Source organism: Cariama cristata, unplaced genomic scaffold (genome assembly GCF_000690535.1).
Source record: "Cariama cristata isolate BGI_N322 unplaced genomic scaffold, ASM69053v1 scaffold8512, whole genome shotgun sequence".
NCBI lineage: Eukaryota > Metazoa > Chordata > Aves > Cariamiformes > Cariamidae > Cariama > Cariama cristata.
Window position 1 is genome coordinate 26,952 of NW_009604379.1, and position 25,996 is coordinate 52,947.

The 25,996-nt window shown below is 47.9% G+C and overlaps 2 protein-coding genes across 5 annotated transcripts in view; one reads left to right on the forward strand and one right to left on the reverse strand.

Annotated features, from left to right (window-relative positions):
- Nucleotides 1-25,996, reverse strand: part of LOC104158014 (cytoplasmic FMR1-interacting protein 2) — a 45,366-nt gene that overhangs the window by 17,611 nt on the left and 1,759 nt on the right. Inside the window, exons 2-22 of one of the 4 annotated variants that reach the window (XM_009695574.1) lie at nt 25,459-25,548; nt 25,301-25,378; nt 22,379-22,480; nt 21,215-21,396; nt 20,782-20,878; nt 19,955-20,083; nt 18,463-18,567; nt 15,205-15,293; nt 12,211-12,328; nt 11,209-11,328; nt 10,443-10,568; nt 9,262-9,428; nt 8,826-8,973; nt 8,334-8,487; nt 7,641-7,797; nt 6,797-6,893; nt 6,152-6,228; nt 5,065-5,173; nt 4,593-4,712; nt 3,712-3,911; nt 3,115-3,202 (exon numbers count right to left, since the gene is read on the reverse strand). In XM_009695574.1, coding sequence (XP_009693876.1) covers nt 3,115-3,202; nt 3,712-3,911; nt 4,593-4,712; nt 5,065-5,173; nt 6,152-6,228; nt 6,797-6,893; nt 7,641-7,797; nt 8,334-8,487; nt 8,826-8,973; nt 9,262-9,428; nt 10,443-10,568; nt 11,209-11,328; nt 12,211-12,328; nt 15,205-15,293; nt 18,463-18,567; nt 19,955-20,083; nt 20,782-20,878; nt 21,215-21,396; nt 22,379-22,480; nt 25,301-25,378; nt 25,459-25,548 — 2,553 coding nt within the window. Of the gene's footprint in view, nt 1-3,114; nt 3,203-3,711; nt 3,912-4,592; nt 4,713-5,064; nt 5,174-6,151; nt 6,229-6,796; nt 6,894-7,640; nt 7,798-8,333; nt 8,509-8,804; nt 8,974-9,261; nt 9,429-10,442; nt 10,569-11,208; nt 11,329-12,210; nt 12,329-15,204; nt 15,297-18,462; nt 18,568-19,954; nt 20,084-20,781; nt 20,879-21,214; nt 21,397-22,378; nt 22,481-25,300; nt 25,379-25,458; nt 25,549-25,996 lie in introns of all 4 variants that reach the window. The other 3 variants (XM_009695573.1, XM_009695572.1, XM_009695575.1) reach the window with 3 other exon arrangements.
- On the forward strand, nt 1,612-2,291 carry LOC104158013 (fibronectin type III domain-containing protein 9-like). Its single transcript, XM_009695570.1, has one exon. It carries the CDS (start codon nt 1,629-1,631, stop codon nt 2,289-2,291), a length of 663 nt encoding a protein of 220 aa, XP_009693872.1. The 5' UTR covers nt 1,612-1,628.

Here is a 25,996-nt window from a genome sequence, read left to right on the forward strand (position 1 = left end):
AGGAGGTCGAGGTCTTTGAAAACCCAGTTCCTACTTCCATCACACATCTTAGAAAATATTAAAAAGCTAATGGACATTGCTGCAGCATCAGGGATCAAAATGTACTGCTCACTGGCTTTGGCTTAAATCAGTAGTTCAAACATGCAAGAAATCATAGAATTAAAGACAAAGCCCCCGAGTGCTAAACTATCAATGTGTAACAGGCCAGGACCCCGGATTTCATACCATGTGCCAACGTGTCTCTAACCCCAGACCCTGCTGGGGGGCAGTGATGGTCTTGCTGGGGGACTGCGGGGAAAAAAAGAAAACCCCAACCAACCCAAACAAGCCAGCAAACAAAACTACCTGGCTTGTTTTTTCCATCTCAGAGACACATACTTATCCCTCAAAGCTTCTGCCTGGGAGAACATTCCCAAATCACTCGAAGATGCCTGCCCATCCTTTCCTACTGGTTGCCATGGTGAGAGATGACGGAGCCCCAGACGGGTATAATACAGGCAGTGCGCGGGGAAGGGATTTAGCAGAGGCAAGCGGTGGGAAGAGGGGAAGGCGCTGCCCACCCATAGCCACGCTGCTCACCAGCACTGAGGGGCCACCGAGGGGCCACCGCGGACCTGCCCGGGGAGGTAAGCGGCTGCCCGCGGCTCTGGGAGGGCTCAGCGATGGGTGCGTGTGCTGTTCTGCTCTTCATGTAAGGATGGCTAAACCAGTCGTTAAGACGAGCTGATTCTTGAGTGAATTAAAGGAAAGTTAGTACAGTAAAAGAGAGATGAAGAAGGAAAAAAAGAAACTGGTTCTATTGCATGCAGCTCTTGCTCAGAGCATTTGGCTAGCTGGGAGAGATAACCCTGCAACGAGGCTCAGAGCGCACTTTGGGGATCTAAAGGAGTGATGTACTGAAGTGATTTGTGGCTGTTGCTGAACAGTAATTTGTTAGTGGTCAGTGTCTTTTGTCTGGGGGAGAGCTTTGCACTTATTCATATATTTATATTTCCCAAACAGCACTGATTTTATATTTCACCAACCTTCAGATTTCACATTTAAGATCCTGATATTACAGTGTGAGATGCTGCAGCAACAGAAAGAGTTTATACTCTACTAAGCAACAAGTAAGGTACAGAAAATGCAGCAACAACTTAAACCTGTGACTTAATCATTATGCAGCTTTTAAAAATGGCATTTAGGTGTAAAATCAAAATATCTATCGGCAGCTTCACAAGGCAAGTTGGAGCTAGTTTAATGATCGGTTTATGTTAATCACACTTGCAGTATCCTTTCTATTCCATGGGAAACAAAAAAGCTAAAAAAGCTTCCTATATAGACAACTAGTCTAGAAAGAACAGATTTTTAAAAAATCTAACTAGAGCATAAAGTATGCCCTATGTCCCAGTTGGTTTTTTTGGTTATGAAGCAGGGTGATACAGTAGTCTGGGCACCAGCAGGATTCATCTTTTGTAATTTTAGCCATCTAAGACCTAGCATCTAATCTAAGATAGCCAGGCACAGTCCTGAGTCCAATCTAAGTGCCAGTAAAGCCGGTGGAAAGACTTCACTGATGTCAGTGGCCTTTGAGCCTGTACACAAATCGGGAAACTCAGCCTCTTCCTGCATCTGGTTTCAGGAGCACGATGAACATCGAAGTGCACAACATCACTTACACCAGTGCCACCATCTCCTGGGCCATGAACAACCCCTGTCCAGAGAACTACTACCACATCATGTACCGCCCCAACTGGAACAGCGTCTTCGCTGGCTATTTACGCCAAAACTTCCACCGTGAGGAGCGAGTCCCTCACCCCCTCAGCTCCCTCGTCCTCCACCAACTCACACCATCCACCATCTACGTCCTCTGCATCACGTGCAAGAACTCGTACCCCTCGGGCAACCACTGCACCACCTTCCACACTCTGGACAAAACCCCCCTGGTTTTTGGCGGCTCTAAGCACGAACCTACCACCTCCATGTGGATGGTGAGCAGCCTGCTGCTCCTGTGCTTCATTGCTCTCCTGGCCTACGGCTGCCTGCAGTTCTGGTCTGCACGGTGCAATTGGGCTGCGAGGCTGAAGCATCCCAACACCAGCCCTGAAGAAGTGGGTGAAGGGAGCAGCTCGCCGGAGGGGCCACTGAACGACAGACTGGGAGAGGAGCTTCTGGAAGTCCCTATGACCACTGTGCTAATGAGGAGCTCCAGTTTCATCAGGGAGAGTCCGTACAGCTCCCCCCACTGCTTTTTTCCCTATAAAAAAAGCGATGATAAAAGGGCCATCTTGCCACAGCACGGCCTTCAATGAGAGCAAAATAAAGGGAGATCCTGCTTAGAGGTTTGGTTCGTGCTGCTCTTTCCCAGCTCTTGCCAACAGGACTGTTTATGTGTCCACAGGGGTTGTTTGTCCCAGGGTAGAACGTGAGGCGGGGACATTGGTGGCAGGGAGAAAGATTTTTGTCAAGTGACAAAAATATTCTCATTTGCTGATGTTTTTTTAAAAAGAAACCAAGTCAGCTCTCTGGGAACGGCCAGGCTCGGCTGACTGTAGTCATTAGCTAATCTGCATCAGTGCTGTAGGTTCACTTCAGAGTCATCAATCAACATGCACAAAAAATAAACTCCACTCAAGTAGTTTCACACTTGAGTGATCCTCCACTAGCATCACACCCCAAGCTCTCATAATGCCTGTATAAACAGTCATCGCAGCCTGACAAAAGAGCTTTTTGTCAGTATTAAGTAGTCTATATTTGCACACACAAGTATTTTAGGAATTCCCATTTTGAACTACAAATGGGATTCCTGAAGTGATGCCTTCCTTGGGGAGGAGCACTGCTTTGGAGCTCCAGCTTGCTTTCCTCTCTGTGCATTTAGATGGATGTGACTTGGTGTCAGTGCCAACACCAAGCACAGAGCAGTGTCAGCATCCCCTAACATAGGCATGCTATGGAGAAGAATATGGGAAAGCAATAGCAAAAGCACACTGGATCTGCTTCTTGCATGGCTTTTTGGTTTTACCCTGCACATTTGCACCCGCCGTTCTGTTAATGACCTAGTTCTTGCATTTCTTTCTGCCTAAATAAATATGTCCAACATCCACCCCTTCTGGCTGTTGTGGCTCATTTACTGACCTTGGATCCGTAGAGGTAATACGGCTGAACATTGGCTGGCTTGTCCCGCTGGGGTTCCTGCGTGAAGGGAATTGCTGTCCTCACAAACCTGTGGTGGGCATGGGAGACGGGGAGGAAAGCGGTCAGAGCCCGGTTAATTGTGCTGAGTGAGATATGGCACGGTCTGGGACGAACTGCAGTTGCAGACTAATTATCAATTCATCACCTGAGCAACATGAACTGGAATGCAAACTCCTGCCCCAGTCTATGGGTGGTGTGAACCATGTCAGTTTAACCTACCAAAGGTGGGGTTTCTTCTCATTTGGGGCAGGCAAGAAACCCATATAGGAGTAGCTATGCCGCTCAGTAAACCAACCCTCTAAACCAAACTAGCTCAGTTGCTTGCAATCACTGTCCAACTTTGTTGCACGAATTTGTTACTAACATTTTCAAGGCCAATAGGAGCTGGTGGGCTTTAACTTCATTTTAACTGCAACTCTCGCATCCCTTAGGGAATGCAAACCTCCCCACCATGCATGTGAATTTTATGGCAGGTTTGACATTTTGGAAAGAAAAGAAAGATCTCCAGGTGCCCTCTGCATTGTTTTTTCTCCTCACCTGTTGGTGGATCCATTGTAGCAGTAGTTGGGTAGAAAGTCAAAGTTGAGCTCCCAGAAGACGTGGAGGGTGATGCGCCCATAGGGCGCGGAGACGTTGTGGTTGGCCTCCCGGAACATGGCATCAAAGCTGTCCAACGTCATGTGCTTGCACAGTAACCTGTGAGTCAGGCGATTTATTTCCAAGAGCCACTCCAGTTCCTGCAGCACGTAAAGCAGTAGCAAATGCAACATATTACCAAGATGACAATAGAAACTGCTGATTTAATTGCCAAGGGAATGATTTTATATCCACACCCACACAGAATTTTCCAGGTGAGGATGTAGCAAATGCTAAAGATATCAATTTAACTCAGTGGCTGAGGGCAATTGCACTTCTACTCAAGGGGTCCTGGTCCAGTATCTCCTAAACCTGCAGGAAGCAAAATTAATTTGTTCCCCACTGAGCACTGGGTGACTTTCACATCAGAATCCTTCAAAGGTGGAAACCGGTGATTTTACACTACTTGACTCTGATGCTCCTGTAATGTACCAAAGGCAGCAAATCCTGTACGCACACAAACAACATCTCAGCCACCTTCAGCCAACAGGGAGAATTAAAGTCAAGATTTCCTTCTCCCAGACCACAGGACTCTCTTATATGAGCTCTGCAAAATCTAACTGCTGACTCTCACCTTATGATTTATGCGGATACTTAATGGTCCAATGATAATGCAATTAAAGCTGCATAAATAGAAATAGTAGACTCAGCAGCATAAAGGAGGATACATGGCTGGCTGAAACCTACTGTAGGTGGGACTTGAAGCAGAAGACAGTTGACTGTGTACCCATAGCAGTGTATTATTCTTTCTATTCATACCCGCAGTCAGTAACAGTTCTTACCACTATGGATGTCAGGTCCTCGCTCTCAAAGCGGCTAATGGCCTGGTCTAACGACTTGTACATCGCTGCTGAGATACGCTGGGTAATGAGCCTGTTCAGGTCAATTGATCTACCCAGCAACTGGGAAAAGAAGAGATGATATTTGCATGTTATATACAGATGGGGAAAAGGTATATATTTTTTTTAACAGACACAAATTAAAACCAAACATCCGAGTCTGCTTAAATGTAAAAGTGGTTATGTAAACACCTCTGTTGAGTTTCCCGTTACTTAAGAGGGAGGGAGAGAAATGTGGAGCATGACTCCTTTTCCCCTCAAGCCTCATGCCCTGAGGGCAGTGTGTCAGAAATGGGTTCAACCCTTCTCCTTCCAACACCCACCTCAATTGAGCCCAGCACTAAGATGCCAACCACCAACAAAAGGATAATAGACCAAGAGCTATGAGTACTGGAGTCTACTGCTTGCACTGTACCTGGACATGCCTCTGCTTGAGCAGTGTTTCGTAGCGGTTGGATGGTGGGTATGGAATAATCACCCCATAATTCTTACATTCAGCCCGGAAACGTTTGTCCAATAAAACACTGAAAAAAGGAGGCAGTGTCAGGAAAAAAGAAACACGCTATCAGCTTCTCTCTGGATCTTTTTCATAGTTGTTTTCATCCTTCTTTTCATCTTGCTCTGAACGCCAAGACATTTCCACACACTAATAACTCGGCTTACATCACTAAATCACAGATCAGTGGTTGTTCTGCCATGCTGTTGTCCGTCATTCTTGGCTTTTATGGCTAAAATATTCAAAAAGATAAAAGATTGTGCTGAAAGATATCACTAGCGCCAGGTACTGGGGTTGTCCCACAGGTGTGCTCCCTCCTTGAAGATCTGCTGTGGGAACATTTGGTTGGTGATGGCGATCGCTCTCGTTCTCTAAGGCCAAATGTGATCTAGAGACAAAACTCCTTGCAGAGTTACACTGAAGACTTGGTTCACCTTTGGGGACATGAGAGGAGGACTCTCACTAGAGTTCATCCATGTTCTTTCACTTGGTAAGAAGAAAATGTCACAAAGGGCTTATTTCCCTGCAAGGGAGCAAGCAATTCTGCAGAAGTCCTACAGTCAGCTGGTCTGATGTGTGACATAGGATACTGAGTACCCTTCCAGCTTCTACAAGTCCTGCTGCTTTCCTAACGTGAGGACAAGTGCACACTCCTGTTTTGTACAGATGGGAGGCTTCCACTCATCTGCCTGGTACGCAAACAGAAGTCAAGCAAGGACATGTCTTCAACAGGCTCGGTTTGCTTTTCTGCTGCTCTCACATATTGTACTCAGCTACTTAGGATGCCAATTACTATTTTTTCACTTTTAAGCATGTCTCCTTGCCACCATTAATTCATTTTCCCCATCTACACTGGTCTGACATGGACAGCCAGCTTTGTGGGATAGGGATGATCTATTTTGTTATGTCTACTTGCAGTGGCTACTCCCTGAGGGGAATCTTTTGGTTGACAGCAATTTGGATGCAGTGATATCATCAGTCATCATCAGCAGTCAGGTTCTCCTACCTGCCAGCCATTGCTTTATAATAGGCAAAGATCTGATCTGCCAGCTTGTACACAAATTGATCAAAGCACAAATTCACCTGGGGGAGAAAAAAACAAGACATCATGGGGGTGTCACAAGCACAGAGCAGCTCCTTCCTACGCATGCAAGATCAATACAACTCAACAGAGAGCTCTAATTTAATACATACACGTATATCATACTATCTAAAAAACACACTGCAGTTCTCACATGCTAAAGGCAAGCAGAAAATTGCAGTTACATTTCTCTCTTATAATTTCTACATATTCTTACAGGTTCTGGTCCCCCATCCTCAATCATCCTTCCCTCTCAGGGATCTCCAGTTTCTCGTTTTCCTCTGATGTCTCATAACCCTCTGCCCATCAGACAGACTTTCTATGCCCCCAGTGTTTGACAGCCTTTGCCTTCCACGGTTCCCTGTGGGTACAACTAAGCTGAAGCCCTTAATCAACAGAGTCTGTAAGCTCTCTGGAAATTTTGATCTTTTGAAAACTTCTCGGTCTGATGGAGTATTTATTTCAGGAGATCCCTATAATGAATTCACTGAACTACTGGATGGGTCTGTCAGACAGGGCAATGTGACTCTAGTGAGCTCTTTCCATACAATAGAGATGAAAAGAACTTACTTCAGCTTCAATTTCATCGTATAGGAACTGTTTTTTGAACTTGGTCAAGGCATAGTATGCGCTGTCATTATAGAGGTCCAAGGGGTACAGTACGTACCTGAGGGCAAGAAGACAGATCATGTCTTAAATTAACTTTGGAGCATATCAGCATAAATGGCAGCCAATATATGTGCCCTGCTCGGTGCAAAAAATGGCTTTTCTCTGACTTCACTCCTATCGCTTCCACTCCTTCCAGCCCACCAGATACTCCCTCTCACTCTTTGTGTGCTGCTGAAAGCTGCTACAATAGATCTGGATTTGAGCTAAGTGTGACTTGCTCAATCAACACATGCTCATTCTCTGCCCTGAAAAAAGCTTTCATCCTGTCCTCACTCCACAGAGTGCTCTGACAATGGCTGTAAAATGGAAAACAAAGTTTTCCTAATGAGGAAGATACTATGAACATAATTACACTTGCGTAACAGCAATTCCTCTCATTATTTATCACATGTATTAAAAAAAAAGGGTGTAGGTGCCTTAGTCAGGGCCCACATCCCTTTGGTTGCACATGCTGTCTGACTGCTGCATGCAGATGACAGTACCACCAAGTTGTGCCTACATCTGAATACAGCAGTTGCCAACTGCTGGTTTATGACGCATAAGTAAGTGCCAGCGCCGGGAAGCTGCCCATGTGCGTCTGCTAATGAGGTATTCATACAGCACACATTCATGTGAAAGCAAGTCAAGAAACATCTATTTTCCCTCCCACATCAAAAAGACACTTCATCACCAGCCTACCCGTCTCCAAAACAAAATCCCAAGCCCTCACGCATACACAGTCCCAAGACAGCCCATCGGCTCTTACTCCATCATGGAGGGTTCTTTGGTTTCCAGAATATGGTCCGTGAGGATCCAGGGCATGGACATTTCGATGGGGAACTGGATGCGGCGGCCCATGGTCAGCTCCAGGAAGAATTCCCGGAACCAGAGCTGGGACAGGTCGCAGCACTGCTGCAGCGCTTCTGAAATGCAGAGGAGATCCCCCCATGTTACCCCCCCAGGGACGACAGCGAGGGAAGTGCACAGGAGGCAGCTGCTGCAGCCTCATATTGGACTAGTTTTGGTATGGAACATTTTTCTGGGATGTCTCTGTTTTTAAACCCAGATCATGTCCATACTGTCTGAGCACGTTGTAATGGAAGAAGAAGGAAGGAATCGTTCCTTTTGCTCTACAACTCCAGGGAGAGCATTTCAATGGCTCAGAGTTACTCTGGAAGATTTATTCCATGCCTAGTGGCTCAGAAGTTTGTCTGGGACAGAAAGAAAACTCCAGTCCTACAAAATAAACTACCACCCATGGCTATTTGCTATTGCTGACTCATTCCTGTTCACATAAGGATTACCACCTAGAAACATGGCTGAATAAGGCAGAAGTGGGACGTTTGGGAAAAATCAAGGAAAATCTTCCGCATAGGTCAGTGAGGAGCAAAGCTGATCTACCTTTGCTTTTCTGAGCATGCAAGAGTTGGATTCAAGCCTCCCCCTGCCATAACCTCACCACTGATGTTGAGAAGGTGGGTGAAGAAGAAGGACTGCTTGTGGAATTCTTCAATGGCCAGGACTATCGGCCCATCCAAGCTGCTCCTCAGAGTCTTCTTTGAGCCACTCTTGTCTGCTATGAGGGACTCCAGCATGGTCCGCACCATGTACAGCTTGGGAAGAAAGTTGACATGCTGTTACCATTCTGCAGTGAGACACGACCACACACAGCCATGGTGCTCTGCAACAACAAATAACACTTCTCCCAGGTGGCTGCTACTCTCTACACACATAAGCCACTATCTTTCTGAGTGAGAAATAATTACACCCCTAAAAAAGGAGGCTTTGGGAACTATACAACAAATTAGGCATCAAAGCAATATTTAACACACAACAGGGTGAAGGCTTTGTGGAACAGACCATGGAAACAGCTGCTAATCCACAGAGTGGGAGACTCCTACATGGCTGTAAGATCATTAACTCCCTACACAGGAGATGGACATCTACATACCTGCGTACTTGATGGTCCTACTGCTCGTCGTGGGACTTTAATATCAAATCCACCTTTAGGATCCTTCTCACCTCTCAGGCAAGGATCATTTGGAGGTTCTCGACCTCCCTCCCAGTCACAGATAGTCTTCCGAATTGCCTGAAGGACACTGGAGTGGGTGGGAGAGGGAAAATAGTGCTTAAGCTTGATTTTACTTCAAGATGAGACTATTCACTGCTGTGCACATATGGGAGGAAAAGTATCTGAGGTGGGGACATAAACTGTCGTTACTGGGGAAGTCATGCCCAGAAGTTACCTTGGAAAGGGGTGCTGGCCAAGGCATGTTGGCTGGTTGTATACCCTGAGGTGTATGCAGGGCCACATGCTTATATAGTTCAAATGTGTTACACAAATAGATACATGGGCTTTGCATCACATTCAAGAAGGACAGACTGACCTGATCAGAACGTTCTTCTTCTTCCTGACCGCCTGCCTGAGCGGCTCTCGCAGGGTCACCTGGGCAAAGTCCTGCAGGGCTGCATAGATAGTGTTGCGGATGGCTTGGTTGAAGACACTCTCCATCCGGCCCATCAGCACTTGCAGACCTTTTATCATGGCAATTACCTGAAGCAAAAATTAAAAACAGATGTATTTGCTATTTTTCCATTGTATGAAGAGGTCCATAAATCCAACATTAAGAGAATTTGGGACTAAATTAATTCTACTCAAGTAACTTAGGTCCAGTAATTAGGTGGCTATTTTTTTTGATGTTAGCTGCTTTACAGATCACAACAAGCTGAGGAGAGCACTTACACCATCAGCTTCTTGCAAATGGCCCCTGTCCCTTAGCAGGCTCTATTTCCACTCCTGATCTCTTGGTATTTTTCATAACTCACGATGCCAGGAAACTGCACGTGCCCCACACGTTGGTGCAGCTGTGTGGCTTGCACAGACCTGCATCCACACCAGGGCACAGTCTTCCTTGTACAAGAGTACAGTGACAATTCCCAGGAGGGAGTGAGCCACAGAAATTAAGGCAATATTCAAACCACTTTGGAGTGTGTAAGGCAAGATGAAGGTGTGAGAGTCTCCCACAGCCAGGCTTGGAGGATTATTCCCACTGTCCACAGGCAGCCAGACCAGTCCGGGGGACTGGCTGAGGATCTCCTGTATTTGCACAGTGCCTGAATGTAGCTCCTGATCTTGCTCCAGATCATGCTGCTCTGCAACCCCACACCCTTTTTTTTTGAGGAGCCCTGAACCCCCTTTTTCAGGTCAGGAAAGGCTTAATACAGCAATATTAAGAAAACATAGGGATTCACCTCTGTCTTTCTTCAGCACACAAACACAGCAGAAGAGCAGCAGGATCAAGAAAAGAGAGGAGAATTGCTCTCATCATGCACTGGTGCAGTGTTTCTATCCCAGTTGGAGCTCCTAAGAACTTAATTTTCCCCTTAGTTCTGGGCTAATTAAGAGCCACAGGGATGTGGGAACCCTTAATTCCTTAATGTGCGCCACAGGGATGAGGAACCAGCTGAGCATGGTGAGATGCCCTTCCCTCCTCTTCCCTTGGCCTGAGGAACATGGGCAAGGAAACCAGCCCTGGCTGGTTCTTACTCTTGTGCAGTTGGCACCTACCTCCACAAAGGCAAACTTCTCTTCACTGGTGTAGTTGTACCGGGTGGCTCTCTCATACTCTTCTGCTGTTCCTGGGCAATCCTTGTTACAGAATTTATCTGTGGGATGAACCAGCTTCCAAGAGTACTAGAAGATGGAAAGAGACACTGTCAACACTGCAATGAGTAAGAAACCAGGCTGGAAAGACTGTTTCCCTATGTCAGGAAAACACTCCCCAGACATTACTACAGTTGTTTGACATTCCTTTGGGAGAGGAATTTGTGCTTCTTCCTGCATTTATTATCACTGTACCGAATATTGGTTTTGCTTATTTGGGAGGTTGCCAGTCATACTGGGCTTTTGACATCCACAGACTTGTGTTGAGATGTGACTGAAATTTTCCAAATTAAGAATTTCCATCACCATTTGAATTACAGTTTTAGCTGCTCAAGACCCAGACTCATCCCAAACAGCTTTCAGTACTTTTAACAAGATGTTCAGGTTAGGAGAACAGTCACCCAGTCCCCCTCTAACATTGGTGGGGACGCTGCAAAGGGCAGTTCAGATCCAGAGTGAGATGATCAAGCTCTCTTTCTCCATTTGGTACAGAGGGTGTTTAGAGTCATTAGCTGTCTGATCTTAGCGTGTTTGTTAATGGCTTAAAATGAGGTGGCATGAAAGCAAGCTCACCTTTCCACAGTCTTTGTTACATGCCATGTTCAAATGTCCACGCTCACCTGGGAAGAGGAGGACGTCACGCACTCACTGCTTCCATGGATGCACTCACCACTTCCATGACGTGGGCACTCCACTTGGACAGCAGCTGCAGTCCCCGTAAAGCGAGATCAAAGAGCTCCCTGTATTCTTCATCTGATTTCTGGCTGTCCAGTCCTGAGCCAGTGACCACCTGGAGAACATCACATCACGTCAGGGCTAGACTCGGCAACGTGCTGCAGAGGCTTCACTGACCCAAACAGCAGTCACAGAGCTCTCAAATCCCAGCTGAAATGAATTCCCTGTGACCTTATGATCAAGCTAAAATTGAGCAGTGTATATACTGTCCCACAGGAAAAGGGGGGGGGGTATAACTTGTCAAGGCTCTTTTTACCCAGAGAGTCAATTTATTTCCTACAGAAAAATGCATCTGACCTGTCACCTCAGAGCAAATAACTGACTGTTTCCATTTCACTTTCCCATTCCTTTTTGATGGTCTAATACTACTGAAATCCTTGAGAGTCCTCCATCGATTTAAAGTTCAAATAAGCACTTAAAAATGCCAAAAAGAAATGGGCTGAGAATGCTAACAATTCATTAAACTAACACTGGTGAATGAGGATCACACATTTGCAAAAGACAGTCACAATGGCATCAGAGAGGGCACTGACATTCACTAATGAAAAGAACAGAGATGCCCTCGTGAACTTTCCTCGGAGCCCTGACCAATAGTTCTGTGTAATAGAAAAGACCCATTTGCAAGTCATGGGTGTTCTGCCACCTGGCTGATAACAAACATTTAGTTGCACAATTTTTTCTGCTTCTTATTTTAACAAAGCAGAGACCAAAGAGCAGAAGCTGTTGCAGTAGATCTTCTGGTGCACATGCTTTTGCACCTGCAGGGGCCTTTCATAACTTGCTTTTTATTGCTGGATCGAGAAGTGGTTTGTTCCACTTGTGTCCTTCTTCCCTCCTCATTGTACATCCTTGGCAGACCATACTCCTGCCACACTTACCCTCTCCCAGTCTTGTCCGTCTAATCAGTCTGCTTATGGTGACTACCCGCTGAACTTACCTCGCTGTTGCTGTAGCGAGCGAGCTCCGAGATGAAGCGGATGTGGTCGTCTCGGATCTGGACCATCTGCTCACAGATGTTGTACTGGGGACTTATGCTGCTCTGCGTGCACGTCCACCTGGGCAAAAAAGCAAGGGTTTCAAAGACAGGACATGGGGCTCCACTCAGACACCCCCAGGGACAAAGCCTTGTGCTCAACTGCTCTCTTCACTTCAACATGCTCAAGACATGCCACCTTCAGGACAAATGTCAGCCTGGGTCATATCTCTCATGTTCCCTGGTGTGTGGGGTCTTCCAGAGGTGGTCTCACATAGCATGATGGGGACACTTGGCTCACCTTTCAGCTTGAACATCTCTGCTCCATCGACCCTGAAGGCTGCTCTCCGTGTTGGGCTCACCTACCCCCATGGGCAGAGATGGCTATTTCCCAGGCCACCATTGGACAAGCTTTCAGGGAAGGATGAACTGCAAAGACCCAGCATTCGTTTGCATCCTTTCTGCTAAACCCAAGGATAATCATCCCCTTAGAGGTCATCTCTCCAAATCTGAAACAGCTGGGGTATGCTGCCTTCTCCTGCAAGGAAAGACTCTGCAAGGGGCCAGCAAGGGAACGTCCCTCCCACTCTGGTTTTGGTTCTGGCTCCCACTACCAGCTCAGTGAACAACCCTGAGTGTAAATGACATGCAGAATATGATTAAATGAACTAGATTTTCATTTGCATTGAGCCACATGTACCATGTAACAGTGTAATGACGTCCTAGAAGAAGGCAACACTCCCCTTCCAAAGGCACAGCCATATGAAGAAATGGTGCGAATCAGGTCTATTTAATTTAACATCTCCTTTTTCCCCATTCTGTATTAGCCACAGACGTAGAACCAGAATGGTTCCACCAAAATGCTTCATGCAAGCAAATGTCTGTCAGTGAGACTCACGTGTTACTCGCATCACAATGTGAAAGTTCAGATCTCGCCTTTTTTCCCCCTAAATAATTGTCCGTCTTACGATGGACAGTCATCTTCTCCAATCTAGATTGGCTGTACAAAAAGAAGGTGAGAAACCTGCCTCTGATATGGACATAGACATGAAGACATACTCCTACAGTTAACTGCGAGGCACTTGTTGCCAATATTTGTGGTGGTAGAAGGTCCTAGAAGTGCTAGGCCATGTCATCCCTTGTGAAATCCATCCTCCCACAGTCCCATCGCTCGACTCTTACCCGTTCCAATGTCCTGTGCTCCCCACCGGACAATTGGCAGGTTAGCAGGAATGGCCAGGGCTGCCCCAGCCCGCCCTGCCACACACAACCTAGTCCACAGTGCAGAAACAAAGCGCCATGCAGGAAAAACACCAATTAATTCCACTTTCATGGAGACAAGGAGGGAAAGAAAGTGACAAAAACAATATTAGTAAGAAATGGGGATTATATGGAGCCACCTTGGCAGAGTTAGTGCTGGGAGTCCCATGCAATTTGCTGGGAAAGTGAGTGAGGAAGAAACATTGGTTAGTAACGTACGGCACACAGACCTGGTAAGACAGATTTCAAGACAGACATTAAAACTGCGCACAGGGAAACAGCCCGTGAGTGACCTTGGTTTTGAGATGAGAAAACGAATGCAGCTGGCACGTTTCGTTGAAATGTGCTTTCTGAATGATTTGGGATTAAAAGTTGTAAATTTAAAAAAACCTTTTCCCTTTTGAGTTTTTGAAAATGTTTTTTAAATTTACGTTTTGTGGAATTTTAATATTTTTCCATGTTTCAATTTTAAATGAAACCTTTGGATCAGGAAATTTTGCCACATTGTTTTCAAATTTCTCATGGAAAATTAATCGGCACTTTTCAACCAGCCTTCAGAAAGGCAGGGGAGGGCTGTTCCTGGGTGAGCCACGTGGCGGGCAGAAAAGCCGTACCCTCCAGTGTGGAAGGGGATGAGCAAACAGAAGCGGAGAGATGAGACTGCAGGTTAGTTAGTGCTTGTGCTGTTGAAGATACAGCTCGGCTAGGCTGCTGCTTGCAGATGCCGGTGAAATCGTGACTTCCACGCGATAATAGTCCCACCGACGAAAGGCTGCTCGCTGGTGAAAGCCGGGCTGCCATCAGCCATTACAGCCAGACAGCTCAGACGGGCTTTGCTTAGGTATGGTTGCAAACACCGTTCCGAGGATATCCAAACCTAACACCGATTCTTCTAGCAATATCTGAGCACGATGCAAAGCTACAAAGTGGGGCCTTGCACACGCCTGCTGTGATCTGAAACAACGCCTGCAAATTCATCTGATGGGAGCAGCAAACTGCCTGTGAACCCAGGCTGGGAAGCGGTGCTTTACACTCCGGAGCGCTGCCGTAAAGACTCCGTTTCTGCCCTTCTCCCACAATATTCATTCATTTCCAGTGCATCTGACCTCCTGGTTCATTCAGCCCTCATTCCCGCTGCCCTTCTTCACGAAACCTGCTTGAGCTAGAGGAGTCGCCCTGGCTCCTGCAAAAAGGACCACTGCTGTGTTCATGCTCTGGAGGATTTTGTCCCTGGGATGAAAAATGTGGATTAAAATCCCTCCAGAGCAGGGACACGCTGCTCGCACTCACACACCTCCGGGCGCGCACACCTCGCAAGCACTCAGCGGTCGCTCCCATCTGCATGCCAGCCGCCTTTCCTTCCTCCTGCCTCGCTGTCGGCCACCGAGCACCCTCCCAGCCCTTGCCAGCGGAGCAGACGTACAGGCATGCCCGCTCCCCTGCCTGCACACAGGGGTATGGTTACACGTAGGTGCAGAGCTGGCTGCACACGCACACGCTCAGGGGCCGGTGAGGACATCTTCCCATGCAGGGACAGGGAGGTACACACGTGCACACAGAGCTGGCACGCTGGGACTCACACCTCACAGGGACACACACGGGTACCCGTGCACAGACCTCACACACGCCGGAGACTTGCGGCTCCCACGGCTTTCGGGACACACACAGAAGCCAAGAGACATTATGGCAGGCACTCACTTGGATTTGTTCTCCTCATAGTGAGCACTGGTCTTAATGTATCTGGCCAGTTCTATCTGCATATCGCCGAATAAAGGAACCACCTGCAGCTGCTGGAAAAGAAAACAAAAGATGGTTGAAACACGGCGGAGAGAGAGCCCGTGGCCCCAGCACAACACAAGGGACTATGAAACGGCATCCTGTCTCTCTGAGGCTATGGAAAGTGTCAGGCTGTTTAAAGTAAGGTGCAAACCTGGACCCAGGGTGATTTCACACCTAGGAAGTGACTGAAAATGATCACCAGGCTTTTTGTGCACAGAAGATCACCCCCTGCGAGTGCTCTGGAGCCCTGGACTCACCAAGACCGGGCTGGTTATGGCCAGAACGGTTCAGTGCTGTAACCAGCCAGAGGAAAGGCTCTTTTTACAACAAAAAGAGAGAAGCATCTTCCTGAGCAGGGCTTATCACCGCCCACCATAATCCTCCAAGAGAACAGAGGGATGAAAAGCCAGCATGTTGGAATTTTGGCTGCAAGTTGCTGCTGTTCCCTTCAGAGAGGAGCTGTAGGCTACTTTGCTGCCTGGACTCCCAGGGATATGGCAACTTTCCCCAGGGACTCAGACTGTACTTTGGCACTGCAGCTGCTTATGATGTGTCTTAAAATTTCTCTACAAAGAGAAGGACATAGGCAATATAACATAGCTTTGCTCGCCCTTTACATCTCAGGAGGATTTGGATGGGAAATAAATTCAAAGTGCGCTGAATGTACTTCAAGCTCAGACAGGTCCCTGCTTCACTAAGCTTTAAGTTGCCAACAAAGTTCAACCAAGAGCTACCAACATTTCTTCAATAAAATATGAAGCTTCAACCTCACCCAGCTACCAAAGCTTTGCCCCAAAATTCAGGGAAGATGGTGGCAAATTCCCAGTCCTATTATCACATGCTTCTCTTCTCAGGCTGACTTCTGTGGAAGATGTGTAATGCTGTCATCAGGGATTCCCAATGGCGCTTTCATAAAAGGTCTAAATGAAGGGGTAGTTCATTTTCACTACTCAAATTCCTGGTCAATCCACTAGAAATTTAATCAGACAGCAATAAGCAGATGTAGTAAGAGCAGTAGTTGGCCTTTTCTTATTGAGATCTGATAGTCTAGAGTGCTACTTAACTGATTAGGTGAGACCACAGCAGATGTTGGAGAAGTGCAAATGGAAAAAAAAGCTGGAAAGGAGAAAGTTATTGCATGCAATGGAAGGTATTTTACCTGATTCTCTGATGGCCCACAGCACTTTGCAACGAACAGCAAATCTGTTTGAATGTACCAAGATGACCAAACTCTACAGATTACACTGAGGGCTTGATTTAAACTGAGATTCAGTTGAATTAGCAAAGCTGAACCAGAGAAAACCCAGAAGACTCCAAGGGATGACATGATAAATCACCTTTGCAGAACTACGGTCCTCAGCAGTCTCCCCAGCGACCGCAAGGTATTCAGCCACCTCATTATTGCCCCATCCGTGAGGTTAGTGTCTATCCGTAGTCCTCTATGCCAGCATTTCAGCCTTGCTCTCAGAGCTGTCTCCAGGAGGTGATGCAAGCTGGGGTAAATAGCTCGCCACTCGCTCAGGGTGAGGACGCAGCAGCTGGTACACCAACCTTTCATGAAACCAGCTATCTGGGCTCACCCGTTCCCTCCCCGTGCACAGACCTGGCACGTTATTTATAAACTGCAAGTCGGGGCAATAAGCAGGGAGGCATTCTCTACCCTGTCACCACAACCGACCTCTTCTTTCAGGCTCCTTAGCAGGTCTCTGGGTAAAGTGGCAGAGAGAATCCACTCTGCTGAGAGAGTGACGGGGAAAAAGCACTCTGTGGCCCTCCCAAAAATCATCTTCTCATTTTCCCTGATGTGGAGCAAGTGTTGGTAGCAAAGACTAATCTTTCCATCTCGGGAGAAAGATTAATACCGTGGAGGCAAAAGGACTCTGGAAGGACTGCTCAAGCTCAGTCGGTCAAAAAGAAAACTAATTGCTCCATCTGGGAAGTTATTCTGCTGTCCTCCTGTTATACTGTTATTCTTTGCTGCCAATACATTTGTCCCTTGCCAGATCCCACCGTGCCTCCTAGAGCTGACCTGCCCTAAACCTGAAATGCCTCCTAGACCCAACCTGTGCACAGAAGCAATGGAAAGGAGGTGTCATTTCCCCCTGCGAACGCCTCAGGCGATGCTGTGTGGGCTCTCAGCCCCACTTCTCCATCTGCCACTGGTGGCCAGTGCCACACACACCCCAGATTTTGGGGGGAGCAATGGGGTTATCCCAAACCCAAACCTTTCTCATGCTGAGTGGCCCCAGGGCACTGCAGCCTGGCCTCCAGCTGTGGACCAGCCCACGGCTGGACTCAACTGCACAACTGCATAGGCAGAGGGAGGTTGCATGGCTGCTTCCCACCCTGTCACTGGGAGCATCCAGTAGTTCTCATGGGCCTTTCCCTAAAACCCAGATCTCAGATAAGACAAAAACGGTTCATGAAACTACCGAGTGAGCCTTTTGAAGAACTCGCTGAGCACCTCCAAGGCCCAGCTGACATAAGCTCCCAAAGAAACTTTTTCTGTCCTACAGGGTGCACAGTTTATACACAAAATAAGACTGCCAGATGACATGTTGGCTGGCCATCTGCGTCCTCTGTCCCTCAGCTCAGTAAGGAGGGACAGGGGAGTGCAACCATCACCCACACAGACCTCAGCAAACCAGCCAGGTTTGCCGGTGGCCTGAAATCACGGTGCTCCTCAGAAGACTGCAAACCTGCCTCAGAAACGTGCCAAGAGATAGAAGTGATATCAATCTGATGCACCCTTCCCTCGTCCACAAAACATAGCCCACGCGCCGTCCCCATCCTTTGCCCCTCGTCAGGAAGCACGCAGAGCCGCAGCGGCAGCTGGCTGCCCAGCAAGGGCATGCAGGGTCCTCAGCTCCCACCAGATTCCCAGCTCCAGGGCCATGGGAGCAGAGCCAGCCCCAGGCACTGCTCACCATCCACAGCCTTGCTGGCACAGAGGGCCAGCATCGCTCATCTCACCCATGCTGCAGCTCTGTGCCCGTGCACATTCACAGCAACCCCATTCCTCATCCTTTGGCCTAGATAATTTCTCGACCCTTTGGGTTTTTTGGACCTGTAAATGATTCCTGCGGTTTGTTTTTTGCTGGCAGCACGTGCAATGGTATGGGTCGCTAATTCACTGGTCTGCAATAAACTCCAGCCTCACTCAGACAGGTCACTGACCTTGAAGAATTTGTCTATTTTGCTAAGGTTGATTCTCTTCTTGGCGTCCAACTTGTAAATGTTGCTGACATTCCCATCCATGAGATACAGGCCAAACCCCATCACCTGGAGAAGATGGAAAGGCCAGGTTTCATTAGTGTGAACTCAGCAGCACAAATCAAAGACAATTCTCCATCACTGAGTATGAGGAAAGACCATTTCAGCCTCCTGTACCACATGACACTCATGAAAAGACTGTGTAAAACATGCATGTATCTGCAAGGATGTACATGGTAGACAGAGGACATACAATGGATTGCTTCTGTTTTCTGTGCAAAAACACATGACGCTCACTTTGGTAATTTGTTTCTCCTCTCTCCCACATAACAACAACCCAAAAGTCTTTTCCACCCAAAGGCAAACCTTTACTCCTGGAGAAGTATTGAAAACATTTAAAATATGCTCCTGGATTGATTTTTTTTCCCTTTAATCCAATACAAACCATTACAGATATTCAAACTACCCACATTATCCTTCAAAGAACCTTTTTTGACTCATATCGTGGTAATGAAGTTCTTATGGTAATAGTCACTGCAATCACTGTAATAACTGATTGACAGTAAGGACAAAAATACAAAACAAGCAGATACTTTGGCATGTTCCTCATGAGGGCTCTTTAGAGTCAGGAAACCAAACCTGGAAGGATCTGATCTGCCTTCTGCAGGAAATTATTGCTGGGAATGGGCATCAAGAAGAAAATTGAGGGCTGCAAAGTTGGTGGTGATTTTGGCACATCCTATACAGCTACCCAGGTCAAGCTCACGATCCTGCACATCCATGCACAACAGAAAAATCCCTCCCCACTCTGGAGAGCGCAGGTCACCCACCAGTGCTCTCGTCCACCAGCTGCAGACCACCACCACCATGTGCTCAGTCCCAGGCAGGCAGAGCTGCTGGTAACCTTGGGAAGGATTGGGGGAAAAGGCAGAGATGGAGATGGGGAAGAGCAGAGGAAAGGGAGAGATGAAGGAAGATTTCTATATGGGAATACAGGAGAAGGCCAGAAAGGACAGCAGAGAAATGATGGGAGAAGGTCCAAGCTACAGCGGGAACAGAGGCAGCTCATGACCCTGCCCAACAGAGGTGCCACTTCAGAGCACTGGGGTGGGACATCTCTGACCCAGGGCCACATCCAGTCCGTTCAGCTACAAAGAAGAGGTGAAAATGGGAGGACTGAGGTATCGCAGCAGAAGACACAAAGTAACAGAGTTCAGAAGGGAAACGGGAAGAGGAGGAAGGCAGCTTTGTGCTGCATGCCCAGAGCCTTCCCATCTCATAGCAACTCATGTGTCCAGAGGATGCTGGCTCTGCAGAGAAGGGATGCATGTAGACCCAAAGGAGCAAAAAATAAAGAAAATGAAGAGAAACATTGTCCTGGGAGGGAATTTCATTGTACTAAACCAAAAGTGAAACGACGCAAGCACCCAGCCCCATAAGCATGACCGAACCTCACCTTTAAGAGCATGTGTTTCTCACTGGGAGTGAGGTACATCTTGTTTTCATAGTAATCCACACAGATGTTGACAATATCAGCTAGCAATTCCTCATAGCCAGGGATAACCTCTAGTTGTTGGTGCAGACACTGAAACATCAACAGGGGCCACATTATCCATATGGACAGAAGAACAGCAGAAACCAGGGGAGAAATATTTGAAGGATTAAGAATAGAATGATAAGAGGTTTCTTCAAACCTTGTCTGTGTGCTTTTCTTAAGTTACCGGCAGAAGACTGACCTCATGGTACCACCTGTAAGGAACAACCTTCCTTCTGCAGGTCAGCTCTGCCCTTCAGACTGATCATGACAGCCAAACATCAGACAGTGAGATGTAAAGAAAGATGCCTCAGAAGCAGACTTTCTGACTCTCTCCTGTCTCTGTGCAATATTTTACCTAATTAGCAGAAGCTATAGAGTCTCTGGAGCGTGGAGGGCCATGGGGTCTGATCTGCAGTCCCCATGCAGTCACAGAGATGGACTGAATGGATTTCCTGGGGAAAACAGGGGATGAGGTTCTGACAGAACCTCCCCCTCCAACAGCTCTTCTTGCATCTTTTAGACCTTCATCTTTGTCTTGACATAGAGATGTTCAAAGCCACCCAGGATGACCCATGTGAAGGAGGTACTGCTAGAATTATACAGCCTGACCAAAAGCACATCCAATTTAGTGGCAATGACGCAACAGCTATTGCCACAGTCTGGTCTGAAGTGCTGTCAGCCTTGGCAAGATCATTGCCTCTCTCTGCTCACAGAAAGGTTAAGTAGTTCAGAGAAAAGGGACCTGCCTGTGTGATGCGGTTGTGGTTTGCCAGGAACATGGAGAGGTTCTGGGACTCTTGGATGGACTGAGGGTCTGCCATCTTCCGCAGAAACTGGGCAGCTCTGGAAGGGAGAAATCCAGCGTCACCAAGCATCACTCACCCAATGCGAGACTCTCACCACCCATCTTCCCTGTCTGACCTGCAGCTGCAATGCAGCAGCCTCAGACCTCCCTGCAGTACAGTTTTGCTCTTTCCCCATTTTACCACAAGGGAACCAAAACACAACAGGGCTTAGAGATTTGCCTAAACTCACAAAGAGAGCCTACAACAGCACAGAAACTCAATCTCCAAAGAGTGCAGAAACCCAGCCTCCAGCCTTCTGATGTCCACCTGACCTCACTGCTGGGCAGACCAGGCACAGTCCTGTCCCCACTCCTGCTGCTTTGCCCCCTCTCACCTTTTGTAGGCGGAATGGTCATTTTTGACGCTGCACTTCATGTTCTTCAGCTCATCCAGGACAGCAAACATGTTAATGAACTTGCCCAGCGTGAGGAGATAGGCCTCGGAGACGAAGTCCTTCCTCCGCTCAGCGTGGCACAGGCGCTTCACCTCGCTGCAGAACCGCTCGATAGCCTTGCGCTGGAAGGCAGCGGGACAGCGTCATCCCAGCAGTGGCTCATGCATGGTCATCGCACCATGGCTGGGACACCCCTCCACCCACCCACAGCCTCCTTCCTTTAACAAAAGAATTTTTGTGCTGGGGATGGAGGCTCCAGGGTCCCTCTCTACTGTCACCATGAACGAAGCAGCAGACAAACATCCTCAGTGCTGGAGGGGAGAAGGGGGCTTGAACCCTCTATTTGCACCTGCCACGAGTGCAGCATGGTCTGCAAAATCAGCCCTCAGTTTTTTAGGTGGGGCATAAAGACCTCATAGGACACAAAACCCAAAAATGATGGTGAAACCCAGCTGCAGGCAGTTATAAACGCAGGTCCCTGGAGCCCACAGCAGCTCTGTGTTTGCCACGTGGTCATTGCTCTGTTGGGATCTAAGCATATTATTTTGTCAAGTTCCTCAAGTGTAACAACTGCTACATTTAAGTTTTGGTGCTCTTTGCTGGCTGACCCCGAGTTCAGGGTGCTGTGAGCATGCCTGCTGTCACAGCAGGAGGGTGTCCAGCTGCATGGCTGCATCCTACTCCAGGCACCACCAGCCCTCAGCTCTTCCTGGCTTTGCTTCAGTGGGAAGAGCAGAAGAGTGAGCTGTGCTGGTGTCAGTGGAGAAAACAGCTCTTCACATCCACCAGCCAGCACCCCAGAAAAACAGGAGCCTGTGCCACCCATTAGATCTACACAGTGGGGTCTCTGGTCCTCCATGACCTTCAAGGGCTGAGGTGTGCTTGTTCCCAACCTGTATACAAGATTTTGGGGCTGAGCAAGGGACACACAGATCTTCCTTCAGACAGGTCTCAGGTATTGGCTGGTGGCTGCAAGAAAGAGACCCATCAAGGGGCTCAGCGCCTCTCCAAGCTGGCCTGGCAGGCAAGGATAGCACAGCCCTGCTTAGGATAAGATAACACCAAACTAACAAATTCTTTTTGCCTCTCTCCTTGACCACTTACCTGAAAATACATGAACTTCATAAGCTTGGTGACTTCTGGCTCCAGGACTTCCACTGTCTTCTCATAAATCTCCACTCGGTTTGGCTGTTCATTACATTTCACCTGCATTACAAAGACAAATCATCCTTGTCAGCATCAGTCTCTAAAACAGCTGTGGACTGCAACGGCCACCATCCTCTGCTTGTTTCACAGTGAATCCTGTCCCCACCTGAGGACAACGGAGGGACCCGAGAGGGAGCTTGTTCTCAAGGCAACAGGTGACAGCAGAAGGGGCTACTTCTCAGATGTGAAACTCTCTCCATGCATTATAAAAAGGCATAATCCTGACTCTGAGAAATAAAAGTCTACTAATGCATTTGTCTGGGGTAGAACACATGCGATATGGAGTCTGGACTTGCTACACAACATGGGAATGTTCTATCATAAAGTTACCTGAGACTTTGGGTTAAAAAGTCCCATGGACACACAAGGCACCAGTCTACGGCTCTGCTGTAGCCTCGCAGAGATACTTTTGGTTCTGTTGCCAACTTGTTAAAAATCACTGGACTTGTATGTGGCTAGCAGCAATGAAGTGAGTCACCTTCACTGGAATCCTAGGCAGCTAAATTTAAGGACTTATTCAGTTGTCATCCATCTCATTTCCAAACAGTTACTTGGTGTCATTACCAAACTTTTAAGAAAAACCCCAACTACCCAGGGCAATGCATTCTGCCATCCTCCTCTGGTTTTGTTTCCAGTTGTTACTGATACAAGGCTGTGATGGGGCTGACAGCTGTGGTGCAAATTTAGTAGCGCAGCAGCTGATGCACAGGGCACAAGGGGAAAAATCAGCTGGCTTTACATGTGGGAAGATGCAAAACTAGCTTTGCCCTCTCTGTAGTGGGGAATCTAATGTCCCTGCCCCAGTGTTTCGTACCGCAGTCAGGCAATATTGGTGGCCATCAGGATGCAGGTCGTGGTAGGGAGGAGTGGCGCATGTTTAGGTATAGGCTCTGTTCTTCACCTGTAAAACCATGGTCTCTGATGTAGCACAGGGGGGTGTACATGACCATGCAGCCAGGCTGGGGATTGTAAACAGGACCCCCCGGCCACAGCTGTGTGCCCCACGGCAACGCACAGGGGTCATTGCAAGATCAAATCTGGTGAATCTGTAACTGAACCCTCTGCCATGGTGTTGTCTGCTCCTCCATCATGCAGCACTGTCTGCAGCCCCGGGGGTGGGATGGGGCAGAGAGCAGGGACCCCACAACCTGCTCTCAGAGAGGAGTTGACCACGATGGGAGGACACTAAAACACCAAAACAGATTATCGGTAGCACTGTCTTGCCATCACCTCAGCCACAGCCTGCCTTTTGTCAGCATAGCCAGGAGAGGCAACAGCAGCACAGCATCAAATATAAACGGGACATAAGCAAATATCCAATCAGCAGCAGAAATCTCCCCATGGCTGGGTCTCATGAGACCATCAGCAGAGTATAACCTGCAGGAATTGAGGTCTGACCTCTCCTCGGGAATCACAAACATGGGCATTACCAGCCATGTGGAAATACTTTTCCTGACTCCATGGAAGTGCTGCAAACCCTTTTATCTGCAGGGTTAATGGAAGTACACTGCACCCACCCCAACGCATTGTCGGTCAGCGTTTTTGCAGGGATCCAGCACGTGCTCACATTGCAGAAGACAAGCTCTGAGCTGGAGTCTGAATCACAATCAGCAGGCCATGTGGGCAACCTTACTCATGTCTGTAGGTGTTTGCAGGATGAAGCCACCAAAATTCAGGTTGGAGAGAGAAGGACTAGAAAACGGTTGAAGCAGAACTAGCAGTAGAGGAGGAGAATGGTTAAAGGTGGGAGGAGATCAGGATTCTCAGGAATATCAGCAGCAAAAAAGGGTATTTGGGGAAATGTTTTTGGCATATCGAAGTGCTCCTTCGTGCATCCTTGCACAATACCTACAATTTTGGGGCTCCCGTGGGAGAGTCTGGGCAGCAGTCTGGGATGCTGAAACCTGTTCCAGCTGCCTAATCTGCTCTCTGCAAGTCAGGGAGAGCCTGAATCTGCCACATCTTGAGAGGACTCACTGTTTTCAGCCCAGGCTTCCTGGGCTCCCTACTTCACACCAGAGTCCCACTCAGCACTGGGGCAATTTTTAACTGAAGCTGAAGTTCCTGACACCATGTAATGGCATGATACCATACAATGGTATCAGGAAAGTGTGATATAAACTAGATCTGATGGTTTTACTCTCAAATTCCAAAAACTAACTGCCTTTGCCTGAAGCAAACACCATCTCCCCACAAGATGAAAGAGAAAAATATCCAAGTGGTGCACCTGGAAGGAAATAACCACACTGCTTTAATTAAAGCAAAGGCTACCCATTCTCCAGACAGAGAAGTGGATAAAGACCCAAGTGACAAAACACAGTGCTCTCCCAAGTACAGCGCTGGACCAGAGCTGTGTGCAGCTGAGTCCTGTTAGCGGCTGTAGGACAAACAAGCTGGTCCTGCGGGGATGAAATAAACTTTAGGTGCAACTGCTTTGGGGGGCAGAGGTGGGGCTCGTGAAAACAGGAAACGTATATAAGGCAGTTGGCTTGTGGTGAGTGTGATTGAGCTGAGAGACGCTGCTGGGAGGTGCCAGGGATGGGGCCTTCATATACATGAGGGTGCAGAGTAGATATCCGTTGCTAGAGCAGCAGTATAGATCTGCTTCTGCAATGGCTACCAGCTGCTGGGATCAGTGGTTGAGGCTTTGGTGGGGAGAAGAGGATTTGAAGAGTCAGTGGTCTCTCTTTTCAACCTTTGTATCTGCTTCACTCTTCTCTGCTTTTCTGTTCTTCTGCCTCCAGTCTGAACTAACCCACACTGAAGACAAAACCAACCAGGTGCTATGGGAACATCCCTGCCTGGGAAGGGCTTCAGTACCTGGGGGATGGCTCGTGAGCAGCTCCTCCACGTATAAAGCATCACGGCATACTCGTGGCCTTCTTCCAGCATTTCATTCTGAAAGACAAAGAGGTGTTGCTGGAGCAGGGCACGCACCAAAGGCTGTGCATTGCTGGGGCAGTGCCTGGGGAACTCACCATGCTGGAGTGCACCGTCGCCTGCTCGATGTATCTGGCGATGCCGGTCACAAAGGCATTTCTGTCTTCAAAGTTTGTGTCAAAATTAGCCTATGGGTGAAATGGAGAGATGGGGATAAAAATACAGCCCGTTGTTTGCTCACCTGATACAGTCCAGCGCGGGATGTTTTGGCAAAAAGCAGAATCAGTAGAGCTCCTGGGGCACGGGAGCAACTTATGAACAATTTGAGGTGCTGCACTTCTAGGTCTGAAGTAGATTCATACGTGCAGCCTGAGATGCTTCTGAACCTCACAAGTTCATTAGAGGAAACCCTGCAGATTATATGTGTGAAAATATGGCAATCAAGACTGACAAACCCTTGTAAAATCAAGCCAAACCAGGTGGGGATCAGTTACAGGGAACTGCAGCCACACCAGAGAGCAAACCTACAGCAATTATTCTAAGGATTTTAGTTTAGTAACTGAAAGACAGATGCAGCCTCATTAATTTCTATTTGTGCCCTGGCTGCTAGGGGAAGACCACATCCTGTCAGCAGGA